This window comes from Gopherus flavomarginatus, chromosome 12 (assembly GCF_025201925.1).
Source record: "Gopherus flavomarginatus isolate rGopFla2 chromosome 12, rGopFla2.mat.asm, whole genome shotgun sequence".
NCBI classification, from domain to species: domain Eukaryota; kingdom Metazoa; phylum Chordata; order Testudines; family Testudinidae; genus Gopherus; species Gopherus flavomarginatus.
In genome coordinates, this window is record NC_066628.1 from 24836597 (window position 1) to 24862182 (window position 25586).

Consider the following 25586-nt stretch of genomic DNA (forward strand, 5'->3'; position numbering starts at 1 on the left):
TACCCCTCCATCAGGATGGACTAGGTATGTTCTGCTGCCCTTCACTCATACAAGGAGAATAACATTTCATTCCACTCACTCCTCAATACAATACTCCTGTGTCCAGGCTTGATCTCTCACTGCAACAGTCCCGTTCCCTCAGTCACTTCCCACCCTTATGTTCAGAGTTGGTAATGTCCTGGAATCCATCATCACATCTTTGGCCATCAACTAAGTGTCTGCAGAGGCCTCAGGGTGGCTGGATGGTGCAGCCTGGGGGTCCAGCAGCTTCCTGGCAGGAGCCAACAACATAGGTTTGTTCTCCTCCTCAGTCCACCCAGGCTGAGCTGAGCTGCTTCCTTTTATACTCCATACTTCTATAACTTCTATACTTTCATACTCCGTCTCCAGTTGGAGCATGCCCAGAGAGGGTGAGGGGGTGTGGCCTCTTCAGCCCACATGGTGCAGTTAACCCTAGCAGTGTCAGTGCAGGGTTGATGCACCTCATCACAGACAGCATTTCCCAAATTTTGGGATTAGCCAGGAGATCTCTTCAGAGGTAACCTCCTGTAGGGACTGGGTCACAAATACCTTGGGAACCAAATACCTGGGCATTTTGCCTAGTTCCAAGTCACTTGCTGTGGAATTCTATCCCTGGATCATCTGAGACAATATTGACTTAAACAATTGAACTACCCTGTGACCATGTGCACTTACTTCCGTCAGTTGCACCATTTGGGGTCTGCTGCTGTTCACCTTTTCAGAGTGGAGATTTAAAAACAGACTGTTTCTCTGATAATATGTCCACCAGCTATGTGTATTCTCTCCTGTTGACTGAACTGTATAATTTTCTCCATGTCATCATGCAGGGATAGGGGAAAAAACAAACCTAAAGTAAAAAATGATGGTCATTTGCCTGAAATTTCCCAATAAATCTGAGCTACAATCTGTCAAACAACACTAACATGCAGTTATATGACCAAGGAGCCTTCATGAAAGATAGAAAACCCATATCACAAAGAGGTAGAAGACACTTTCATTTTAATTTAAAGTGAAATTCCAGACTAGGTTACATCTGATGTCTCAGAATCAGGATGAGAAATTTTCCCCTGATCCACTGAAACCTGCTTCACCCAGCGCTGTCTCATTAGTGTTATTTACAGAAGTTTTAGCACCTACAGAACGGGCGGAAAAAAAAGCCGACCTTCCCAGAAGTGGCTTTGCCAATAGAGGGAAAAGGGGATTTGAACAGTGCTTGGGATCCATTTGAAATCCCCTTCCAGGTCTGTGACACTTTCAGCTCCTGCCAGACTGACTCTGATTTAGGATCAAAGACGTACAAGCACCATTCCCAAGCATGGACAGCCAAGAACATGACCTCACCGGACATGTTGGGAAGTGAAGGAATGTGAAGAGGTGAACTCTGCATGGCTCAGGCACAAGGTAACAGTTCTGGGGTGATGGGGAAGGACGGAATCTCTGAGTCGCCCCATCGCCTTCCAGTGTCACAGAGCCTGAAATGATAATTATTTCCCTGACACTGCTCCAGCTCTTCATCATATTTAAATATATTTTACATGAGAAAAAAAGTCAACAAAATAACTGCTGTTCTGCACAATTCAGGGTAATGTGAGAACAACTGGGAATGAGACGATCTGTCCTCAAAGAGGAACTTGACATCTCTAACAATAACTTTGCACTGGGAGAAGGAGTATAAATGTGAATCTCCAGGTTTGTTTAGACAAGGAAATGTGACGGTGGTTAGGTCAGATCAGGAGGAAATGTGCTAGATAACCCCACCCACTATCCATGGCCCATGTCTTTACTGCAAGAATAGCTGTCTTTTTACATCAGGAAAGTGAACTCAATCTAGCTAACTCCATGGCAACCACAGTGATGAGACCCAGGTAGATTTTATCTCAACATAGCTAGTTGAAGACACTCCCCATCTCCCCCACCTGGGGTGATGACATTCCTGATAGAAAGGACATCTACTCCCATGACTCACAGGACAATGGAGTTGATAGAAAGGACCACAGGATCCACCCCAAAGACGGGCGAGCTTCAAAAGTGGGCAACTCGTGTGGAAGCTGAGGGACCTCAATGTGCAAAAGATGCAAACAGCCTTAACACTCACTATCTGGGAACTGTCAAAAGAATTAAAGAAAAAAATCTTCTGACAGCTCTAGAGAAGGTTTTTATGAAGTTTATCTCCTTTACGGATTCTCTGATGTTTAGAAAGGCCTGAACTATGAGCGAAGCTTTTCCCACACTCGCAGCATTCATAGGGTCTCTGCCCGGTGTGGATTCTGTAATGTGTAATAAGGGTTGAGCTCTGAGAGAAGCTTTTCCCGCACTCACTGCATTCATAGAGTCTCTCTCCCGTGTGGACTCTCTGGTGAGAGCTAAGGGAGGAGAGGTGAGTGAAACGTTTCCTGCACTCACTGCATTCATAGGGTCTCTCTCCTGTGTGGATCCTCTGATGCATAGTAAGGTTTGAGCTCCGAGAGAAGCTTTTCCCACACTCACAACATTCATAGGGTCGCTCTCCTGCGTGCGTTGTCTGATGAGAGGTAAAGGAGGAGAAGTGAGTGCAATGTTTCCCGCACTCATGGCATTCATAGGGTCTCTCTCCTGTGTGGATCCGCTGATGTATAGTAAGGTTTGAGCTCCGAGAGAAGCTTTTCCCACACTCGCAGCATTCGTAGGGTCGCTCTCCCATGTGCATTGTCTGATGAGAGATAAGGGCTGATCTCTGAGTGAAGCTTAGCCCGCACTTGCAGCATTTGTAGGGTCGCTCTCCCGTGTGGATTCTCTGATGAGCGATAAGGGTATATCTCTGAGTGAAACTTTTCCCGCACTCACAGCATTCATAGGGTCTCTCTCCTCTGTGTATTTGCTGAGGCCTACTAAGGGCAGAGGTACGATTGAAGCTTTTCCCACACTCACAGCATTCGTAGGGTCTCTCTTTTGTGTGGATTATCTCATGTTGAATAAGGCCTGAATGGTAATTGAAGTTTTTCCCACACTCACTACATGTATTCTCTCGCTTCTCCGTGAGGATTTTCTCCTGGGACGTAGTTTCCTTGAGGTCCCTGTGAGTTCCCTGACAATTAATGGCTTCATCCACTCTCTCCTCTGAGTGGTTTCCCTGCTCTCTGTCTTGTCTTTGGTAACTTTCATCAGCTTTTCCCTGATCACGGGGGCTGGTCACGCTCCCTTTGGATCTTCGCAGTAATTCCCCATGCACTTCGGCAAGCTCAGCATCTTCCTGGTGAGGATTCTGCTCCTTGCTCTCCCTCACCACCCCATCACCTGCTAGAAGAGAGGAGAAATCTCAGAATTGGGGATGGAAAGGCAGAGAGCAAACCCAAGTAAGTGCCGGAGAGACAGACAATAAAAATCAGCGACTGAATTCCCCCAAACTCATCCCCATAGGGGACAGTGGAGGGGATCAATTCTGCTCCACATGCAGGACCGGCCTTTAGGATGGGCCGTACGGGTGCCCCACTCAAGGGGGTGCCGGGCGCAGGGTTTGGATTCCCATCTGACCTGCTTCCGAGAGGCTCGCTGGGCTGATGAAAACGGCACAGGGAGGCAGATAAGCAGCTGCGTGGGGGAGTGGAAGAGACCTGAGCTGCAGGGGGCAGCTGGACGATCAGCCGTCAGAGCCAGGTGACTGCTCCAGAGCAGAGGGGCCTCTCCACACACACAGTCCTTCACACACGCCCATCAACATACACACACTCCTCATATCCTCTCCTCCACACACACACACACACACACACACACAGTCCCCCCAACACACACACCAGGGCTTCCTGCATCCAGGTCACTTCCCCACCTGGCTACGCTGAGACATCAGGAGCAGCTGCTCTCCTGCCCTCCCCTTACACAGCCTGCAGGGAAAGTGACCTGAGTGCAGGCAGCCCTGACGTCGCTCCTTGCTCCCCTCTCCCAGCCCCCCAGGGCTGCGTGGGGCAGGGGAGCAGCAGTCCAGTGGGGAAGTGAGCAGCAATGCCAGCTGCTTTGTGCATCTAGGTCAGGTTCCCCACTTGGGTGCAGGAGGATGCAAGGGTTAGGGGCAAAGGAGGCACACTGCAGGGGTTGGGGGCTCAGGAAGGGGCAGGTGTTGAGGTGCAGGGGGCAGGGTTTGGGGTGAATGGGGTATGCACCATGCAGGGGTTCAGGGTGCAGGAGGGAGGTGCAGAGGGCATGACTGAAGTGGGCACAGTCCTGGGATTAGGGGCACAGGAGGGAGGGGAAGGGGTTGGGGTGAAAGGGCATATTGCAGGTCTTCGGGGCACAGGAGGGGGCAGGTGTTGGGAGGGGCTGGAGGGGGCAGAAGTTAGGAGTGAAGGGGGAGCAGGTATTTGGAGCGAAGTGGGCACAATGCAGGGGCTGGGGGGAAGGGAGAGTGGGGAGCCTGGCGAGCCCATGGGGGACAGAGGGAATGGGGGGGTGCCATGCCCATGGGAGCCAGGGGCACCAAAATGCAAGTCTGCCCCGGGTGCCATTTCCCTAAGGCCAGCCCTGCCCACATCCCATCCAAACGCTCAGTCGGAAGGGAGGCAGCTCCAGCCAAGGTGTCAATCACCATCTGTAGGAAGCCAGGAGTGAGATCTGCTGGGGACTGTCCTGAGCTCACAGAGTCTGTGTGGGGAATCCCAGCTGGTTCTCTCAGGCACTTACAGTTTCTGGGTTGGTTTAATGTTTCCTCACCTGCCCAGGGACTTCTCAGGATCTCGTTTTCCTCTGAACCCTGGAGATCCAGGACCCACGGCTCTTCTCCTCCTTCCAGCTGGGAGATCACAGAGGGTTTGGAAACTGGAAACCCTGCTCAAGGGAAAGAAAACAAGGGAGGCAGGAGGGTACTTTGCCCACCTCTGGTATAGATGGTAACTAAACAAACCTCTGCGAACCAGGAAATGAGAAGTTAATGCAAACGCCCCCCCTCCCCTTCAATGCAACCTTAACTTTGCCCCCAACCCTTAACCTTGCAGCTGGCAAGAACCACTGAGGATGGTTCTGTGTGGGCTGTGCAAAGGTTAACAAACTGCCACAGGGACTCAGGTATTCAGCTCAATGCAGCAGTAACAGGATGAATTCTATGGTCTGTGGTATAAAGGACGTCAGAGTACATGACCTAATAGTCACATCTGGCCTTCAAAGCTACGAACCCATAATCGATCTGAGGAAAGACTAAGAGAACGTGCCATTGTCTGTGCTGTGTTCACAGATGGAAATCCCAGCATCTACCCACATGCCTCCAGCTGCGTGCACTGGGCCAGCTGTAGCTGTGACTGGCTGATGGAGGGATGGGTTGGAGCAGCTGGGCAGAGCTGTGCCTGTGCTATACAGAGAGGTGCATGTGAAACTTGGGGGGCCAATTCTGCCTCATTTCCGTGCTGAGTGTTGTAGGCTTTGTCAGCAAAGGTGCCCAAGGGTGTGTTCTTGCCATGGGGATTGTCAGCACCCTGGTGGCGTATGTTCGAGTGATCTGTGGGGCTTAGTGAGGGGTAAGTGAAGGCAGTGACTCACAAGGAAAACTCACGTTGAGGGCAAAGGGGTGGTAACACTTTGCAAGTCTCAGATGGTCTGTGTGCAGGAGGTTCAGTACTGGAAAGCAGCCCAGGGGGAGGAAGCTTCTGTTTGCTATGATGGAGATGAACCCAAATATTATCTTAGCAAAGAGAAGTGGTGAGACTTTCCGCTGGACTGCTCTGTTCCCAGAGCGCTCTGTAACAGGAGAGGGCAGAGGACTAGTGTGTGTGTCACTGGCATGTCGGCGTGCTGCTGAAACAGAGCAGAATAGAGGTGGCGTGAACCTTAACTCTTCATTTACTTTTCTAAGAACCGAGGGGACAGGAATCCTTACCCAGCAAGGTCACAGTCTCATAGTTCTCCTGCATGACATCCCTGTAGAGGGCTCTCTGTGTGGGGTCCAGCAGAGCCCCCTCTTCCCTGGTGAAATACACAGCCACCTCCTCAAAGGTCACCGGCCCGTGAAAGAGTGAGACTCCAACACTCAGTACCTGCTGCCCCACTCACAGCCCCACTATTCATGGGGGAAAGCAGCCAATCAAATGGAAGCTCTGAGAGAGAAACAGTCGGCAGAGTCCTATCCCCACACTGCTGAGAGCAGCCAGGGGCACCACGGTGAGAGAACAAAGAGAGACCCCTTGTCTCTGCCTGCAGATCCATCACACACCTACTAGCCAGAGGCTGATACAACCCCAATAACCTCCCCACTGCCAGCAGCTGGATGTGAGGGGCCGGGACATCTTCCCTACACCTCCCTGGTGGGGGCCCCCTTTCCATGTCACACCAGCCCCTGGCTAGCAGGCTGAGGGTTCAGCACTGGAAGTCTGGTCAGTTTTCCCAGCCCTGCCCAGGGGGTTGGTTTCTCTATTTCCTGTTTCACAAATTAGGGAATTTTCTCCCTCAACACCCAAGTGTTTGTTCCTAGAATCTAGGCCCACGTTAAACAAGTCCCAGCAGGTTTGTCACACTCTGTCCCTTCCCTTTCCTCACCCAGGGTATTCCCTGCCCCCTCCAGCCCTAACTCCCCACAAGTTGCCACCTCTTCAGTATTTCCTGCCCCTTTCCCTCCAGCAGGAACCCACCAGCAACCCCTCAATAACCCCGACCTGAGCTGGCTCCACTGCAGCCAGAGAGCCCCCCCGGCCAGGCACGGAGGGGTTAATGCCTTCCTGTGCCCTGCAACCTCCCCACCCCCGCTCCCAGGTGCTCCAGCCCCTTCCTGTGCCCTGCAACCCCCCGCTCCCAGGTGCTCCAGCCCCTTCCTGTGCCCTGCAACCCCCCGCTCCCAGGTGCTCCAGCCCCTTCCTGTGCCCTGCAACCCCCCCTCCCAGCTGCTCCAGCCCCTTCCTGTGCCCCGCAACCCCCCCTCCCAGCTGCTCCAGCCCCTTCCTGTGCCCTGCAACCCCGCGTGGGCTGCAGCGCTCACCGTTGCTGGTTGCAGCAGCTGGGATCCAGCTGACACCCTCTGCTGAGCCGGGCAGTGCAGGGGGGGAGGGGAGCTGCTACACCAGCCCCTGACCCTGCTTTTCCCCTGGGGAGCCCCAGCCCCTTTCCTACCCCCGCCCCTTTGTGGAAAACGGGAGGGTTGCTCAAAGTGACGTTACACCGGCTGCCAGCCAAGAGGAGAAAGCAGCGGACGTGAAGAAGGGTCATGGGGTGGAGAGGAGACAGCGGGTAGGGTCGGGGTGGAGAGAAGCCCTGGGCCAGGCAGCCGAGTGGGGCAAATAATGGGGGGAGGAGCCGGGTGGTGTAGAGGAGCTAGCTGCTCTGGGCGCAGTGCATACAGACAGATCAGTGGAAAAGAACTAAACTAATAAAAAAAATCACAGTAATTAAAGCAATAAACAAATGCAAGCTTCTAGAAAAAAATTACAGGTTCAAAATACTAATAGCTAATTATTTAAATCAGAGAATGTACTGGATGTATTGTACTGCACACACAAAGAAAATGAAACAGCATACACACTACTATGTAAAGCAAAATAAACAACTGACCAAAACTAAATACCCCTTTTACCTCTAGCTGATCAAGCCTGTATTCCCAGTCCTGTCAAATCCAACTCCAATCAAATACACACAATCTGAAAATTCAAAACATTTTTAAGGGACTCGGTCCTTCTCTCCCTGTGCCTCTCTACCAGCACGTTCATAGTAAAACAGAACCAAAAAAGTGCCACCATGGCTAAACGACAAAGTAAAAGAATCAGTGAGAGGCAAAAAGGCATCCTTTAAAAAGTGAAAGTTAAATCCTAGCAAGGAAAATAGAAAGGAGCATGAACTCTGGCAAATGAAGTGTAAAAATATAATTCGGAAGGCCAAAAAAGAATTTGAAGAACAGCTAGCCAAAGACTCAAAAAGTAATAGAAAAAAACAAAACAAAATTTAAGTACCTCAGAAGTAGGAAGCCTGTTAAACAATCAGTGAGGCCACTGGATAATTGAGGTGCTAAAGGAGCACTCAAGGACAATAAGGCGATTACGGAGAAACTAAATGAATTTTTTGCATTGGTCTTCATGGCTGAGAACGTGAGGGAGATTCCCAAACCTGAGTCATTCTTTTTAGGTGACAAATCTGAGGAATTGTCCCAGACTGAGGTGTTACTAGAGGAGGTTTTGGAATAAACTGAAAACTAAACAGTAACAAGTCACCAGGACCAGATGGTATTCACCCAAGAGTTCTGAAAGAACTCAAATGTGAAATTGCAGGACTACTAACTGTAGTCTGTAACCTAACATTTAAATCAGCTTCTGTACCAAATGACTGGAGGATAGCTAATGTGATGCCAATTTTTAAAAAAGGCTCCAGAGGTGACTCTGGCAATTACAGGCCAATAAGCCTGACATCAGCACTGGGCAAACTGGTTGAAACTATAGTAAAGAACAAAATTGACAGAAACATAAGTGAACATAATTTGTTGGGGACCAGCAGACCCTCCACAGGCAAACTGCCTGAGGCAGCCTGCCTGCCATGCTTGGGGCAGCAAAATTCCTAGAGCCTCCTCTGGCAAAGGCAAATCATGCCTCAGCAATCTACTATAATTATTTGAGGGGGTCAACAAGGGGGGACAAGAGGGATCCAGTATTTAGATTTCCAGAAAGCCTTTGACAAGGTCTCTCACCAAAGGCTCTTAAGCAAAGTAAGCAGTCATGGGATAAGAGGGAAGGTTCTCTCATGTATTGGTAACTGGTTAAAAGAGAGAAAACAAAGAGTAGGAATAAAAGATCAGTTTTTAGAATGGAGAGAGGTAAATAGTGGTGTCCCCCAGGAGTCTGTACTGGGTCCAGTCCTATGTAACATATTCATAAATGATCTGGAAAAAGGGAAAACAGTGGGGGCTAGTTAAAAAACCCACTCTCCTTGCTAAATTGGTAGTAAAATAAAGCCTGTGCCCATGGAAAGGGACAGTTCAACAATAACAACAACAAAATTGGGCCCAAACAAGCAGGCAGGCAACAAATAAAAAAAATTAATAAACAGGTTTAAAGTCTTAAGGGCATAGTGGCAGGAGTAAGAAAAGAAGTAAGTGCAAACATAAAAAATGTAAATCCCTAAAATAGTACTTAAAATGGCAAAATCTAAGTTAATTAAGGTGTCATTTTAAAAAATAAGCAAGCGGTTAAAAAAAAAAGTAAAAAGTTAACTCTGCAGCGGCTGGAGGGAATTAAGCAGTTAAACGTGGTAAAAGTGTTAAAAAAGAAAAATGTTAAAAAAATTCTTGGTTTCTTTGCAGCTATTCTGAAGAAAAATGAGCCCTTTTCCAAAAAAAGTCTGTAAATAATCCAGGCAAAAAACCTATCTAATTAAAATCATTTAAGTATAAAATCTGTCACAGGGCCCACAAAAGGTTAATCTGGCCCTGGCTGGTGGTGAACTGAAATGGATAATATTTGTTTTTCTATTTAGGGCCTTAGCTAGAGAAGTCAGGCCTGAAAACAAACTGATCACTGCCAAGGCAGTAACTGCCAGCACCGAGTGTTCAAAACTCATGAGATTGGCTAAAGCAATCAGGAGATTTTTTCTAGAATTACATGTTGGATTTTTTGTTTGCTTGCTTCTGAGTGATGATGTTTCACTCTGTTCATGTTCTCAAGCTTTTCTACTGAGCCAGGAGAGCAGAAGCGTTCCATTTTATGGAAATGAGAGCTGAGTCTCATGGCATCACAGGATTCCCAGAGCTGGGGCTTTAAGAAAAGCACTGGGCATTGAAAGACTTGAGATGAAATCAGGAAAATTTTTGGCAACCCCCGTGTGATTTGACCTGGAAAGGAAATGGCTGCGCTGATGACTCTTGAAGGTACTTATCTGCCCCCATCCCTGTTCCATGAGTTTAGCCTCACAACATTCCTGGGAGGTGGGGAAAGTGCTGTTACCTCATTTCAGAGAGAGGAACATCTGGCACAGGGTGCATAAGTGACTTGCCTGAAATCACACAGGAAGACTGTCACAGAGCAGGGAATTATACCTGAGTCTTTCAAGAGAACAGCTAAACCACTACACCAGACTTTTTCTCTGCATTAGGAGCCTGGGAAAGGAGGATAAGGACAAAGCTACACGCAGGGAAAATACATGAGTATCCCTCACTGACCCTCCCCACAATCAGTGGGCCAGCCCTGTGCAGAGTCAGGTGATTACAGTGGATAGGAACTGAGTACATAGCGGGAATGAAAACAGATTATTTTTTCAGTCCTGCTCTGAAATGCTCAGGCTGCCTCTGAATGCCCAGCTCAGCTCTGTGCTCAGCTTTTGGGCCCAGTTGCCCAAAGCCCTTCCTCTCTCCTGGTCTGTTTGTGTTCCCTAGATAAACTTCCCCACCAGGGACCTGCTGTTTCTAAACAGATCCCTTTGGAGGAAGAGATGAGAAACAAACACACACATATCTCTCCATCACTCACAATCTCTACAACTCCCTGCTGCTTCTCTGGTGGGGATCTACAGTAAAAAAGAATCTGTTTGGGCTCTGAGCTGGTAAAGCCATTGCTTCCTCCCCAGCAGCACCCCCAGGTGCAGGGCCGGCCCACAACATTTTGGCACCTGAGGGTGAGAGCTCAAATGATGCCCCTATGCACCCTTGCTTGGGCCAAAACTTTGAAAGGTCTCAATTCTGCCTTCTTCCTGTTCTACCTGAAGGTCCACAGTCTGGGCCAGCTCATGCTCTACTGAGATGGTTGCAAGGCTGACCAGCATCTCCTGTGTCATTGTGGAGTGCAGATGTGTTTTTATTAACTTCAGCTTGGAGAAACTGCGTTCTCCACTGGCAACTGTTACAGGAAGTGTTAGAAGTATGCGCAGAGCAACAAAAACATTTGGAAAGAGGGTGGTCATCTTATTTGTGCACATATATTCCAGAACAGCCTTTGGAGTTGATCCTGCTGAAATGTATCTTGAAAGGGCTTTCAGTTCATCACCTAAATCACTCACATCAATATCGTGCATGTCATCATGTGTCAACACTGTCTCTAGTGCCCTGCATTGCTGGTATAGGTCTTTTTCAGGTATAGTGAGGAGTTCTGGAATATCATACAACATCCCAAATATACTGCTGTGTTCCTTGAGCTGCATGAAACGTTCTTCAACTGACTGTATTGCACAGTCTAGCACCTGGTTAAAGAATTCAACTTTGAATTGTTGTTTGGGGACTCTTATGGGATTATCCCATGCCTCCTAATCAAAATGTCATCTTCTTCAGTGACTCTTGTATTCTTGAATGGGTGGGAAAATATCTTCAGTGTGAAGTTCCTCTGCCAACTTCTGTGCACTCTTCAGAATGTTTTGAAATCCCTAATCTGACCGGTAAGACTGTAGGTATGACTTTGCTTTGTCCAGTTGTTCCATTGCTCCAGACATATCAAGGTCAACACCCTGGAGTCTCTTGCTTACAACATTTATTTCAAACAGTATATCATGCCACAACACTAAGCCACACAGAAATTTGAAGTTATGTATGTTTCTGGTGATTCCATTTCCCTCTGCCACTGTTCTCCCACAAACAGTTCCTGTCATAGCATTATCCTCCATAATGACAACTATGGCATCATCTATCTTCCCAATTTGGTGTTTGAAAGGCTTTATTGCCTCCACTGACTTTCCCATCGTGTGGCACTCAGTGGTTTCAGTATCAAAGAGGATGTTCCCAGATGTTGCTTCAAAATTTACCATCGATGAGTGGATGCAGAGAAAAATACATAGATGCTTCTAATGACATTAAAAATTTCAGCAGCCTCATTAGAAGCTAATGGGCATCACTGACTACCAAGTTCAATGAATGAGAACTGCATGGGACAAAAAAAAACTTGAGAGTTTAACTCTCAGATCCGTGTCTGCACTCTTCTGTTCTTTCCTTCCATGCTGGCACCATTATCATACCCCTGACCTCTCATGTCAGCTATCGTAATTCCTGTATCTTCCAGCTTTTTAAGAAGCACATTTGTCATACCAAATCCAGTAGTATCATCAATGTCAATAAATTCCAGAAAATGCTCTCTGATAGTCACCATTGCAGGGACATTTGCACCAGGTTCTGTTGTTGTTACAAAACACAACATTAAAGTCATTTGTTCCATATGGCTGATGTCAGGTGTGCAGTCCAGCATAATAGAGTAATATCTTGCTGATTTCAGATCTGCCACAATCTTCCGTTTGACTTTTGTTGCCTGTAATTGTATGATCTCATTTTGAATTATTTTCCAAGGTAGCGGTGTGTGTACATTTCTTGGGTGGTGACTCTTAGGCTTGGTCTACACTACGCATTTAAACCGATTTTAGAAGCGATAAACCGATTTAACGCTGTATCCGTCACACTACGAGGCCCTTTATATCAATATAAAGGGCTCTTTAAATCGGTTTCTGTACTCCTCCCCGACGAGAGGAGTAGTGCTAAAATCAGTATTACCATATCAGATTAGGGTTAGTGTGGCCGCAGATCGACGGTATTGGCCTCCAGGCGGCATCCCACAGTGCACCACTGTGACCGCTCTGGACAGCAATCTGAACTCAGATGCAGTGGCCAGGTAAACAGGAAAAGCCCCACGAAATTTTGATTTTCATTTCCTGTTTGCCCAGCGTGGAGCTCTGATCAGCATGGGTGGCAATGCAGTCCCAAATCCAAAAACAGCTCCAGCATGGACCATACGGGAGATACTGGATCTGATCGCTGTATGGGGAAACAAATCTGTTCTATCAGGGCTCCGTTACAGAAGACGAAATGCCAAAACGTTTGATAAAAAAATCTACAGGCTACACAGTGCTGCATGACAAGCGTAACGGAACTCAAATAGACGCTCATGGAGGGAGGGAGGGGGTACTGAGGACTCCAGCTATCCCACAGTCCCCAGCAGTCTCCGAAAAGTATTTGCATTCTTGGCTGAGCTCCCAGGGCCTGTAGGTTCAAACACATTGTCTGGCGTGGTTCAGGGAATAGCTCGTCAATGTACCCCTCCTCCCCACCACGTGAAAGAAAACGGAAAAAAATCGTTTCTTGACTTTTTTTAATGTCAACCTATGTCTACTGAATGCTGCTGGTAGACGCGATGCTGCGGCAGTAAAGAGCAGTATCTGCTCCTCTTCCCTCCCTGGTGGCAGATGGTATAACATGCTTGATAACTGCTGAATAACTCTGGCTGGCCTCAGGGGCACCTGGGTAAAAATAGGAATGATTCCTGGTCATTCCCCGTAGATGGGACAGAATGGCTGGTAACTGTCCTCATCATAGCAACTGGGGGCTGAGCTCCACCAGCCCCCTCCCTTTCCTGTGTAAAGAAAAGATTCTGTACTGCCTGGACTATCATAGCAGCGGCATGCTGGGCTCCTCTCCTCTGCATCGCTTAATGTCCTGCCTGGACTGTCATAGCACCAGGAGGCTGCCTCTCCCTCATTTTATCTCACTAACAAGTCACTGTTTGCTATTCCTGCATTCTTTATAACTTCATGACACAAATGGGGGGGGACACTGCCACGGTAGCCCAGGAAGGTTGTGGGAGGAGGGAAGCAATGGGTGGGGTTGTTGCAGGGGCACCCCCCCCTGAACAGCATGTAGCTTATCATTTCTGCAGGATCTGACACAGAGCAGCTGTGCTCTCTGATACACTGGTTCTCTAGTATACTTACCCCATATTCTAGGCAGGACTGACTCTATTTTTAGAAACCATAAAGGAGGGATTGACTCAGGGAGTCATTCCTAGTTTTGCTTTTGCGCCCCCAGCCCATCTCAGCCAGGGGCACCCATGATAGCAGCAGACAGCACAGAAGGACAGATTACTGTCATCTCATTGCCAAATTACACTGGCAGCAGACAGTACAGAATGACTGGTAACCATCTCTGCTATCATGCAAAAGCAAATGAATGCTGCTGTGTAGCGCTGGAGTATCGCCTCTGTCCGCGGCATCCAGTACACATACGGTGACCGTAAAAAAAAAAGCTGAAAGGGCTCCATGGTTGCCATGCTATGGCATCTGCCAGGGCAATCCAGGGAAAAAGGGCACGAAATGATTGTCTGCCGTTGCTTTCCTGGAGGAAGGAATGACTGACGGCATTTACCCAGAACCACCCACAACAATGATTTTTGCCCCATCAGCCACTGGGCTCTCAACCCAGAATTCTAAGGGGCGGGGGAGACTGCGGGAACTATGGGATAGCTACGAAATAGCTACCCACAGTGCAACGCTCCGGAAATAGACGCTAGCCTCAGGCCATGGAAGCACACCGCCAAATTAATGTGCTTAGTGTGGCCGTGTGACTCGACTTTATACAATCTGTTTTATAAAACCGGTTTATGTAAAATCGGAATTATCCCGTGGTGTAGACGTACCCTGAGATGCTCCTGAAGTACAGCATCAAACTAGCCATCAGCTCCACAATTTTAAGGAAGTTTCCATTGTTTGGCACATACAGCTGATCTGAAGTGCCACGCAGTGCTAGGTTTTGGGTAGCAAGCATTCTCACAATGGCAATGAGCCTTTTCAGAACATTTTGCCAGTAAAGAGACTCTGATGCATTCTTCTCTTGATGCTGATCATCTATGGTGGCCTTTAACCTTAGTCTCATCTCAAGCTCTTCCACCTATGGAACGCTCTCTAGTGATTTGCTGTCTTCTGATGGCATGCCAGATTTCTAGCTAGATTTTTCCAGTCCTTTGTTCCTCTAGATTCCAATGTGGCTGGAACATTAGACTGGAAGAGTTTGCAACAAAAACAGCATGCAGCATTCTGGGTTTTTGAGTACATGGCCTCTCCACTTTACCACCATTGTGAATTTCACACCAGTAATGTGTTGGATGGAAACTTCTATTTTCATTGTCTTTGGGGAACATGAAGTTTTTCACTTGCTGTGGCCCATGCAGTACAAGGAAGTCCCTCAGGCAACTGCTCAAGTCCTGGATCATCTAGACTTAAGGAACTAAACTCAGCAGCAGCTGTTTCTTGTGCCTCCACCACACTCTTCTCTGATCTACACTTTTCTTCAGGAATGTGCATGGTTACATCCATTTGAGATGGAGATATGGATGCTGAAGTAGCTGCCAGGTCACCTGCACTCTGACTAACTGGAAGATCAGGCATCTCCTCACCACTCACATCCTCACTGGGGCTCGAAGGCTCACTGTGAACATTTAAGTCTATGTATCTCAAGAAAGCTCCTTAGATAGAAAAGCCTCCTTTGCTTTCTTTCTTTTTCTGAATGCTGCCCCAAAGGGGCGTTTTCTTCTTTCACTCACAACTGCTGTTCTGTGCCAGCTATAGTGGCTCTCAACACTCAGTTGAAGGGGACAAGTAAGCAGGTTGATAACAGAGCCTGAATGAGGGAAGATATCGGCTCCTACTACTTCAGTTGACTGCCTGTTCTCCTCAAGTGGGTTTAGGGAAGCAGCAGAAAACAGGAAGCCCCCTGAGAAGCTGATGTTAATCAGTCCAGACTCCTGGGGGGTGCTAGAGAGGTACCTAAGAGGCTCCTCCTCCTCTCTCTTCCCTGCAGCTCCCACTGCTTTCTGTTATTCCCTGTCACCTTTTCTCCTGCCTGCCTGTTATGTCTCTTGTGCCCTCCTTCCTCCAGCACAGCACTCCACCATCTTTGTGCATCTAGAGCAGAGAAAATACATATGCACCAGCAGCAGACACAATTTTCTACACTCTGGAACCTAGTGCCCCCTTCCCCCCGCCCCACAGATGGGAACCCTGGGAGGGCCAAATCTGATGGGCAGGAAGGAATTGGAGGAACAGCAGTCAGTTGGGGGCCTGAATCCAGGGATGAAAGTAAAATACAGCTCTTACCGGTATGGGGCCCACTCTGCCCTGGAAAGGGCAGGGCCTCAGGCAGAAAGGGTGGGGCCAGGGTGAAAGTAAGTTACATTTCTTACTGGGTACAGTCCAAATGCAAGCAACTCACCTCTCCTACATACTTCATGTTGTAGGAGCAGCAGTGATCTGTATGCTATGTATAACCTGTATGCTCAAAAGCTCTGTTACACCTCCCCTCTCCCCCATCTCCTCTCCCTCTTTGAATACCTGTGAAGTGTCTTTCTCCCTCCCCTTCCCCCCTGGAATGCTTGTGGGATGAATGGGCTTGTTGAACAGCTGTAAGGGCTTGGCTACACTTGCAGGTGTGCAGCGCTGGGAGTTACAGCTGTGTTCGTACAGCTGTGTAGAGAAAGCGCTGCAGTGTGGCCACATTTGCAGCATTTGCAGCGCTGTTGGGAGTGGTGCATTGTGGGCAGCTATCCCACAGAGCACCTCCTCCCATTTTGGCGCCATGGGTTGTGGGAAGGGGACAGAAGGGTGCGGGTCATTCCGCTTCCTGTCCCAAGGCACCGTGGTGCATCGCTTCACATCCCAGCAGTCACTGTTTTTCCATCCACATTTGGTGCCATTGTGATTCTCCCAACGGTTTCTGTGCAGCACGATTTCTGTGGGAAATGGAGCGCGAGCTGCTGAGGACTTTGCTGATGAGTGTCGCCAGCACATCACGTTTGGTAGTTGAGCTATTCCTTCAGCTCCAAAGTGACAGTGAGGAGTCCGACGATGATATTGATTCGCCTGACGCGTATGACACTAAAGTGCTTTTGGCATTAACGGAAATGCTCAGCACCGTGGAATGTTGCTTTTGGGCTCAGGAAACAAGCACTGAGTGGTGGGATCACATCGTCATGGAAGTCTGGGATGATGACCAGTGGCTGCAGAACTTTCGGATGAGAAAAGCCACTTTCATGGGACTGTGTGAGGAGCTCGCCCCCACCCTGCGGCGCAAGGACATGAGATTGAGAGCTGCCCTGTCAGTGGAGAAGCGGGTGGCTATTGCAATCTGGAAGCTGGCAACTCCAGACAGCTACCGATCAGTCGCGAACCAGTTTGGAGTGGGAAAGTCGACCGTTGGAATCGTATTGATGCAAGTTTGCAGGGCCATTAATCGCAACCTGCTAAGAAGAACCATGACTCTGGGGAACGTGCAGGACATTCTGGATGGCTTTGCACAAATGAGTTTCCCTAACTGTGGAGGGGCAAAAAATGGGACGCATATTTCTATTCTGGCACCACCGCACCTAGCATCCAAGTACATTAATCTCCAGGTGCTTGTGGATCACCGTGGGCGTTTCATTGATATTTACACAGGCTGGCCTGAAAAGGTGCATGATACACGCATCTTTCGGAACAGTGGCCTGTTCAGGAAGCTGCAGGCTAGGAATTTTTTCCCAGGCCGGAAGATCACAGTAGGGGATGTCGAAATGCCCATTGTGATCCTTGAAGACCCCGCTTATCCGTTAATGCCTTGGCTCATGAAACAGTACACAGGGAAGCTTTACAGGAGCAAGGAAAGGTTCAACTACAGGCTGAGCCAGTGCAGAATGACTGTGGAGTGTGCTTTTGGCTGTTTAAAAGGGCGCTGGCGTTCTCTTTATGGGAGGTTAGACTTGGGGGAAAGCAGCATCCCTGCAGTTATATTCGCATGCTGTACCCTCCATAATATTTGTGAAGGGAAGGGTGAAACATTCAGTCAGGAATGGACCTCCGAGGTTCAATGCCTGGAGGCTGAATTTGCACAGCCAGAGATCAGGGCTACTAGAGAGGCCCAGCACAGGGCTACAAGGATTAGGGTTGCCTTGAGGGAGGAATTTGAGGCTGAAAGCCAACAGTAATGTTTAGTGCCTTGCACGGGAGTGAAGTGCAGTGGTTACAATGATTTGCAGTGCCTGTTTTTTTCCTGGGCTACAGTATCTTACACTTTCTGCAATAAAGAAAACTGTTTTGAAAGCCATGAATTCATTTATTGAAAAGAAAATAACTAAAAGTGCAGGGGGGTGGGGTGGTGAACTATACAGTCGGAGGTTTGAATATGTCCTGTCTGGAGTGCTGTGCAATGACTGCTGCACTTCAGGATGAAAATGCTGCATGGTGATGGGGGTTGAGTGCAGAGGGTAAGGGTCATAGTTCTCTGGGCTGGTAGGTGAACGTACAGGTGTGGGGGGCAGCTGCTGGTGGTAATAACCTGGATGCTGGAGAAGGGGGTTTTGAGCTGACATTGGGGCACAAGGGAAAGAGCTTTGGGACTGGGGGGGGGGGCGCACGGTAGCGCTCTGCCTGCATGGCTACAAGTGACTGGATACAGTCCGATTGGTGCGCCAGGATGCTTATCAGCTGCTTGGTGCTTTTCTTCTTAGCTACTGCCTTTCTTCTGCTTTCTCTTTCCCTCCAGAACTGCATTTTTTCCCTCCATTCCTGGAGTTTTTTACTCTCTCTGGCAGACTGATTCATAACTGCTTTCACCATATCTTCTCTGCTTTTTCGTGGCTTCTTTCTCAGGTTTTGTAGCCTTTCAGCAGTCTCTGATCCAGCCAGTGGGTATTCAAGGACACTGTTATTAGAAAGACAAAAATGGAAACATTTAACAGAGAGGCAATATTGTGTATAATCACAGTGAAGGAGTTTACAGTCTCACTTTAGCATACTTTCCACATACCAACCAGAGCACAGAGAACACACAGCAGTGAAGGAATGGTGAGTAACGGGGAATGAGTGCAGGAGTTAATTAATCCTGGAAGATATCTCGCTGCTGCGGGTCACCTGGGAAGGAGGACTGATTGGGTCAGGACTGTACTGGGGTTTCATTGCGTTGGGGAAAGCAAACTGCTGCAGGGGGACCTACACTGACACTATCCCAACATTTTCCACAGGAGTTAATCCTAGAAGATATCTTGCTGCTGCGGGTCACCTGGGAAGAGCGGGAGGGTCTTCTAGAGCAATGCGGATTCCGCCCTGGCCCCTATGCAGCTTGCCTGTGTGCAGCAATGGTCCCCCAACCCCTCGCAGCACAGTGGCGCGGACGCGTTAGCCTGACTGGGACAAGGACCACAGGGGCTCTCCGTATAAACTTGCGCAAGCGCATTGCCCACACTCTGGCAGAAACTTTTGAAGAGATTATCGAGGCCGATTACCGCGACGTGATAGACCAAATCAATGGGCTATTCCACATCTAGGCATGCATGCAGGCAGCCATAACCCCCCGTCCTCTCCCGAAACATTTCCATCCTGAAAATAAAAGCTGCTTACTGGGAACCCGCTCCTCTGCTTCTCCTTCACCAACAAGGTCCAGCTGCTGCGACTGGCTACCTTCCTCCTGGCTTGAGAAGAGCTCCTGGCTGCATGCTTCCTGGGACTCCGGGGTGTCTCCCCCTACCCCAGTACCCTCACTCTTGGTTTCCTCCCCCCCTCCACCTCCGCCTCCTCTCCCCGCTCTGAACTGTCCATCCTGGTCCTCGGATTGGCAGTGGGGTCACCCCCAAGTATCGTGTCCAGCTCCTTGTAAAAAGGGCAGGTCGTGGGGGCAGCACCTGAGCGGCGGTTTCCCTCACTTTGCAATAGGCACTCCACAGCTCCTTTACTTTAACCCTGCACTGCACCGCGTCCCGGTCATGGCCCCTTTCCATCATGGCCTTTGTTATCTGCCCATAGGTATCGTAATTCCTACAGCTGGAGCGCAGCTGTGACTGCACAGCTTCCTCCCCCCAAACACTGATGAGGTCCATCAACTCGCCATTGCTCCATGCTGGGGCTCATCTGGCATGTGTTGGCATGGTCACCTGGAAAGATTCACTGATTGATTGCACTCCACACCTGGCTCAGCAAACAGGAAGGGGATTTATAAAATTCCCGGGGCATTTAAAGGGCGGGTCACCTGAGCCCACAGCAGTAGAGTGCGAACTGATGAGCACAGTGGCTGAACAGGCATTCTGGGATACCTCCGAATACCCCGGAGACCAATTACAGCGCTTCTGGTGGCCACACTTAAGGAGCAGCGCTGCATCACCAGCGCTGCAATCCTTATACCCGAGGTAGAGCAGGAGTACAACCAGTGCTGCAGCCAGGGAGATGCAGCGCTGTATGTGCCTTGCAAGTGTGGACGGTGAGTAAGTTGCAGCATCGGTGGTGGGTTTACAGCGCTGCAACTCTCCAGTGTAGCCAAGCCCTAAGATCAGAAGAGCTCCCAGGTAGAAAAGGTGTCTGGGACTCTAATTAGGCAGCACTCACACACCCAATGCATGGACAATGCATGGACACTGGCTGAGGTGGAATGTGGCCAACCAAACGCAGCCAAGTCATCTCTAGTCGCAGGCCTTGAAGAGCAGGTCCTTAAAAGGGGAAGGGGCCATGTGCTCAGCTGTGCACTCACGAGCTTGTACTTCCCATGAAGGCTCTTCGCCCGGACTGCTTGGCCAGTGGTTTGCTGCGATGCATTTCATCGTGCCTTGGGAAGAGTTACCTTCATCACACCATCCAACGCTGCGCTGTGGGACACTTACCTTCAAGGATCCTAACATCTCCAGTTCTGTGCCTCTCCTGGGAGCGTGAGTATGCGAGTGTGAGTGTGACACCCCCTCCCCTTCTTTTGAGCTTAACTATCAATATAATAAACGTGCTGCTTTTTGCCAAACTCTGGTGGGTCATTAGTCCTCCCTAAGCTTACTAGCTGGCCCAATTTTAAGTAACACTTCATACCTCTCATTGCAAGACTTCGATATAGAAAATAAAGCTACTACTACTACTACCAGTACTGTCTGTAATAAAACTTTAATATTGGAATAAGCCTGAAAAAGTGATAACTCCCTGTCACATTTTTCTCCTTGTCCTCCCTCCTCCGTCAGCCAGGCTGCCGACGTGGCTAGGCTCTGCGTTCCCCTGACCCCCCACACTCAGCAGGGGCTGCAGTGGCTCCCCTCTAGCTTGCAGCAGGGAGCAGGGGGACTGGCTAAAGGAGAAGCCTCCCGAGGACGCCTGCTGCCTACATAAAACCAGTTTAAATTTAGCTGTTCACTCCATAGGATTAGGGGCCATTTATGACACCCTTATTAATTTCACTCACAGTCGTTGGGCGGTGGGAGGTGAGACCAAGGCAGGGGCAGAATACAATAGGCATTTGACTGCACATCTTAAATCCAGAGCTTCCCCTCGTCCTAATCTGGCACTTAGGAGGGGCTGCAACAGCTACCCTATAGCTTGCAGCAGGGATCGGGGGACTGGCTGAGGGAGAAGCCTGCCCAGGACGCCTGCTGCCTGCATAGGAACAGTTTAAACTCAGCTGTTCACTCCCTGGTTTAACCCACAATTGTTGGGGCTGGAGGAGGAGGGAGGAGAGAAACCAATGTGACAGTGACTTTTCCCCTTCCACTGGCTTTTATTAGCTCTGGATTTAAGCTGTGCAGCCAAACGCCTATTCTATTCTGCCCTTGCTTTGGGCTCACCCCACTCCCCTCCAACAACTGTGGCTGGTGGGTGCTGACCTCTCCCTATTATTTTTCTGTGGGTGGTTGAACCATGGAGTACCCACAGAATTGGTGCCTATGTACAGGAGGAAAATTGATATAAAATTAAATAGTAAATAATAGTCAAAATTTTCTATTTTAAGTTGCAGCTCTCTTTTTTTAATTTACCAGTGCTAAGACTGAAATAGGATTTTACTGGTAACTGAAGTTTTCTTTTTGGGTGGCTTTAACTGGAAATGAACCTGAACCAAACAGAAATAGCGGGAAAGAGTCCCGTGGCACCTTATAGACTAACAGATATATTGGAGCATGAGCTTTCATGGGTGAATACCCACTTCGTTGGATGCATGTGGGTGCCACCCACGAAAGCTCATGCTCCAATACGTCTGTTAGTCTATAAGGTGCCACAGGACTCTTTGCCGCTTTTACAGATCCAGACTAACACGGTTACCCCTCTGATACCAAGCGGAAATAAACACCAGTTGGACTCCTTGCCTGCTGTTGCTAGCAGCGACTCTGGTTTGACACAGAAATCAGAGCAGGGCCATGTTCAGTCCTGTCAACCTTAAACATTTAACATCAGGAGTCACACCCCGAAAATAATGAGACTGATTTATTTATGACAAAGACTAATTTAGGAATAGGGTCTGTGCAGGAGGAAATCCATAGGAGGAAATCTCCTGCCCACCCACCCCCAATGCTTGTTTGACCATTTCTAGGGAAAAAGGTTCCCCATTAGCTGCTCTGTGGGGCAGCTCCCTCCCGCTCCCCATGGGCTGGGGGAGCTGCCATTTTATCTCTCACCATCCCTCTCCCTTCTCCTACTCTCTGGCTCTCCCTTCCCCAGCCAGTCTCCCCTTGCTCTCATGCTCTCTCCAGCCTCCCCGCGCCTCTCCCCACAGCCCCCCTTTTCCTTCTCTTTCTCCTCCCAACTCAGAGTTTCCCTCTATTCCAGCTCTGTTCCCCAGAGCCCCAGATTTCTCCCCCTGCCCCCTGATTCCTGGATATTTCCTCAGCCTCCCCTCAGCATCCCCATCCTGCCCCCTGCATCCTTGTTCCCCACTCCTTTCTCCTCACACACCCGTTCACCCCTCAGTGCCCTCTGGCTCTCAGAGCTCCCTGCCCCCCTTCAGCCCCCTTCTGGCTCCAACCCCCCTCTGGCTCCCCATATGTCACTGTCTCATCCCTAATCCCTCCCACTCACTGCAAACCATGGGAGCTGGCAGCCAGCTTTCCTCTGCACAATGGAGTTGAGGAGCTAGAGCTACACCCTTAGTTCTCTCTGCCCCCAAGGGAGCCTGGAGCAAAGGGAAGTGGGCAAGGGCCCTCCATGAGGACTTGCACCCCCAGCTGCTCCAGAATGCCTAAAAGGGATCCAAGCTCAGGCACGAACCTGGCTGTAGCAGGGGCTGGAGCATGGTCCCATTAAAGGCCCAGAACTTGACTCAGGCCTGTCTCATTCCTTGCTCTGACTTCGCCTACCCAAAGGAAATCCTCTCAACCCACAGACCCCAGAGCAGTAGATCCTACTGCCTGTCAGAGCCAGCCCACCTACACCTGGTGTCAGGAAGCTGGGGTCAGAGGTCACTTATATCAAATTCAGGGACAGTGATGGAGAATCAGAGCAGGGCTGCCCTGTTCCTTATGGCCCTGGATCTCTCCTGGGACACTCTGGACCTGTTCCAGAAGTTGACGTGTTGTGGGGGAAGGAGGCAGTTCGGGATCAATGGGTAGGCACAGATGCTGTGCAAATGAGCCCCTCCCCATCCCCAGGGGGCTGAGACATTGTGCTCAGGGTGAACTATCTGATTCATTGATCACAGAGCTTTAGAAGGGAACTGTTGCACCCAGGATGATGTTTATATCCTGCAGGTCACAATTTGCCATTGTCTCTCTAGACTGGGAAACCGTACAGTGTCAGGGCTGGTCCCACCCTCTCTGAACCCGATTCATGAACAGGTCATCAGGAAAGACACACACACACACACTCGCCTCTAAAGTCCTTGGTCCAATGAAGGGAGTGACTGTGTGCCCATAGGAGAAAAGGGCTGACTCCCTGAGGATACTTTTTTTCTAGGAAGGAGTCCATGACTCTTCTGTGAGGACCATCTCCTGAATCTCACAAGAGGACAGAGAGGCATTGAGGCTCTCACTTCCCAAGCCACCTGGGGCCCTGTGGTTACTGGTCATTAGAACCAGGTAGAGCCCTGGCTTGAAGTCCCAGCTTCTTCCCCTGTCCCTGAAGGAGGAAGAGCCCAACACTCCATTGCACTGACTGCCCTGACCAAGGATGGCCCCCAGAGCTAAGGTAAAATTTCCCCCTTTCCCTCCTTCTCAGGTTCACCTTCAAGATGTATTGGAGGCTGTCTGTGTCTGTGGACTCTGCTAGCAGGTTCCTCAGCATGTCATCCAGAAGGTCTGTCAGGACCTTGTGCAGAACCTGCAAAGGAAGAGAGAGCCATGAGTAAGAGCTAGGGAAACTGGGGCTACAGCTGCCACAGGATTAGGGTGACAATACATCCTGTTTTGGCCAGAACAGTCCCTTTTTTAAGCCCTGTCCTGGCTATCCTGACTTTTTTGGCAAAAGTGGTCATTTGTCCCATTTGTTTTTGCCAACTTCATTGGTTGGCAAGAGCAAACAGGACAAACACCCAGTTTTGCAAAAAAGTGGGGTGCAGGGGGCAATCAGCAATGCCAACCCCAAGCAGGGGAGCAGGAGGGCTCGGGCAAGCAGCAACACGAGCCCCAGCCTTGCACTGGGGGCAGGCAGGGCTTGGGTGAGCAGCAATTCTGACCTTGCAGAAGGCAGACAGAGCTCAGACGAGCGTCAGCATCAGCCCCAGCAGAGAGGGAGGCTCAAACATGTGGCTTGGGCCAGCCCTACATGGGGGGGGGGTCTCAGGAGAGTTCAGGCCAGCCCCGCACAGGGAGGGGGACTTGGGCGAATGGCTCAGGCCAACCGCATGCGGGGGATGGGAGGAAGAGGACTTGGGGTAGCCCCAAGCGGTGTTCCATTTTCCCTTTGGCAAATATGGTCACCCTACACAGGATGGGAAGGTGGGTCTCTGTGAAGCACTGATGAGACCCCAAACACATCCTGGCTTCTCTCATTCACATCTCATTGCAGCCAACTAGCAAAGGTTCATGGCAGGACAACAGCTGGGTCTTCAATCCATGCCCTTAGCAGAGGGTCTCATAGGCAGCAGAGTATGGAACAGTCCAGCTGCTATGGATGGAAGCTGGGCTGCTGGGCAAAACACAGCATGTGGAAGGAAGGAAGGAAGGAATGCCCCCACAGAGGGGTAACATAATCACCCATGGGGTGGAGGCTCCAACCATGCAGCCTGTTCCATCTCTACCTACCCACCTCAATCTCTATAGTTCAACTAAATCAAGTGAGCAGGAACCAGAGGCCACATCTGCCCCTGGCATGGAGGAGCAGGAGGATGATCTATCTGGATATCATCTCCCCAAGGCCATCATAACATTACTGGAGTGAAAACAGCTCAGTGAGTAGAGAGTGAACGCTCCTGCCATCTCTGCCAGAGGAGCTACCCTTGGGATCTGACCTGGTAGTGGGAGGGGCAGTGGCTCCCAGTGCTAGGCCAGCAGGATCCCCCAAACTGCTCCCCTTCCCCTAATTCCTTCCTACCTGTGCAAACTGCATCTCATCCAACACCATTCTGACTACTTAGCTGTGATATTCTGGCTGAAGCACCTATGGAAAAAAATTAGTGGGTGCTTAGTGTGATGGGTTATCACCCCTGAGGTGCTGTCTGAAAGCCGTGGGAAATGCTACACCCCTCTAACCATCTAAGGGGCTGGTCCTGCTCACACTGCTTTGCTGATGATTCAGCCTCTTCAGGCCCTGTTATCACCCAATACAACAGCAGGTGGCGCCACACATCCAAACTGAGCTACCTGAGTGCCTCAACTAAGCCACTCAAAGACAGGCAGGAGACAAGAGCCAATTTCCCAGCTCCTTCACCTTGTGCCCCTGCTGGAGCATAAATCCAGAATTACACTGCATAGGGATCTGTACAAAGTAAGCTCTTTAATATATTCGCTTTCCCCTCAGTGTGGGAAAGATATGCACAATTAGACTGTGTAAACCAAGCTGAGATTTTTCCCCAGCCATGTCTCTCAAAGGCACACTGGTTTAGATAAAGCAAAAAACAAGTTTATTAACTACAAAAAGATAGATTCTAAGTGATTATAAGTTTTAGCAAACAGATCAAAGCAGATTACTTAGTAAATAAACAAAATGCAAACTAAGTCTAGGATACTAGATAGATTGGATATAAGTTAGCAATTTCTCACCCT

At 49.5% G+C, this 25586-nt stretch overlaps 1 protein-coding gene and 1 pseudogene across 1 annotated transcript; one reads left to right on the forward strand and one right to left on the reverse strand.

The window, feature by feature from the left end:
- Window positions 1–25586, forward strand: part of LOC127032168 (zinc finger protein 420-like) — a 200860-nt pseudogene that overhangs the window by 118101 nt on the left and 57173 nt on the right.
- On the reverse strand, window positions 1004–6712 carry LOC127032467 (zinc finger protein 501-like). Its single transcript, XM_050919771.1, has 3 exons — window positions 5858–6712; window positions 4672–4815; window positions 1004–3297 (listed from the first exon to the last, which is right to left on the reverse strand). The coding sequence occupies exons 1-3, from the start codon at window positions 5889–5891 to the stop codon at window positions 2165–2167; spliced, it is 1311 nt and encodes a 436-aa protein (XP_050775728.1). The 5' UTR covers window positions 5892–6712; the 3' UTR covers window positions 1004–2164.

Bases quoted from the DNA above. Each gene is read 5' to 3' on its own strand.
- LOC127032467 (XM_050919771.1), bottom strand. From the start codon at position 5,891: ATGCAGGAGAACTATGAGACTGTGACCTTGCTGG. The intron at 4,816-5,857 runs GTAAGGATTCCT...TCCCTTGAGCAG, and splicing joins TGAGACTGTGACCTTGCTGG to GGTTTCCAGTTTCCAAACCC. The intron at 3,298-4,671 runs GTAAGTGCCTGA...CCTCTCTTCTAG, and splicing joins ATTAAACCAACCCAGAAACT to CAGGTGATGGGGTGGTGAGG.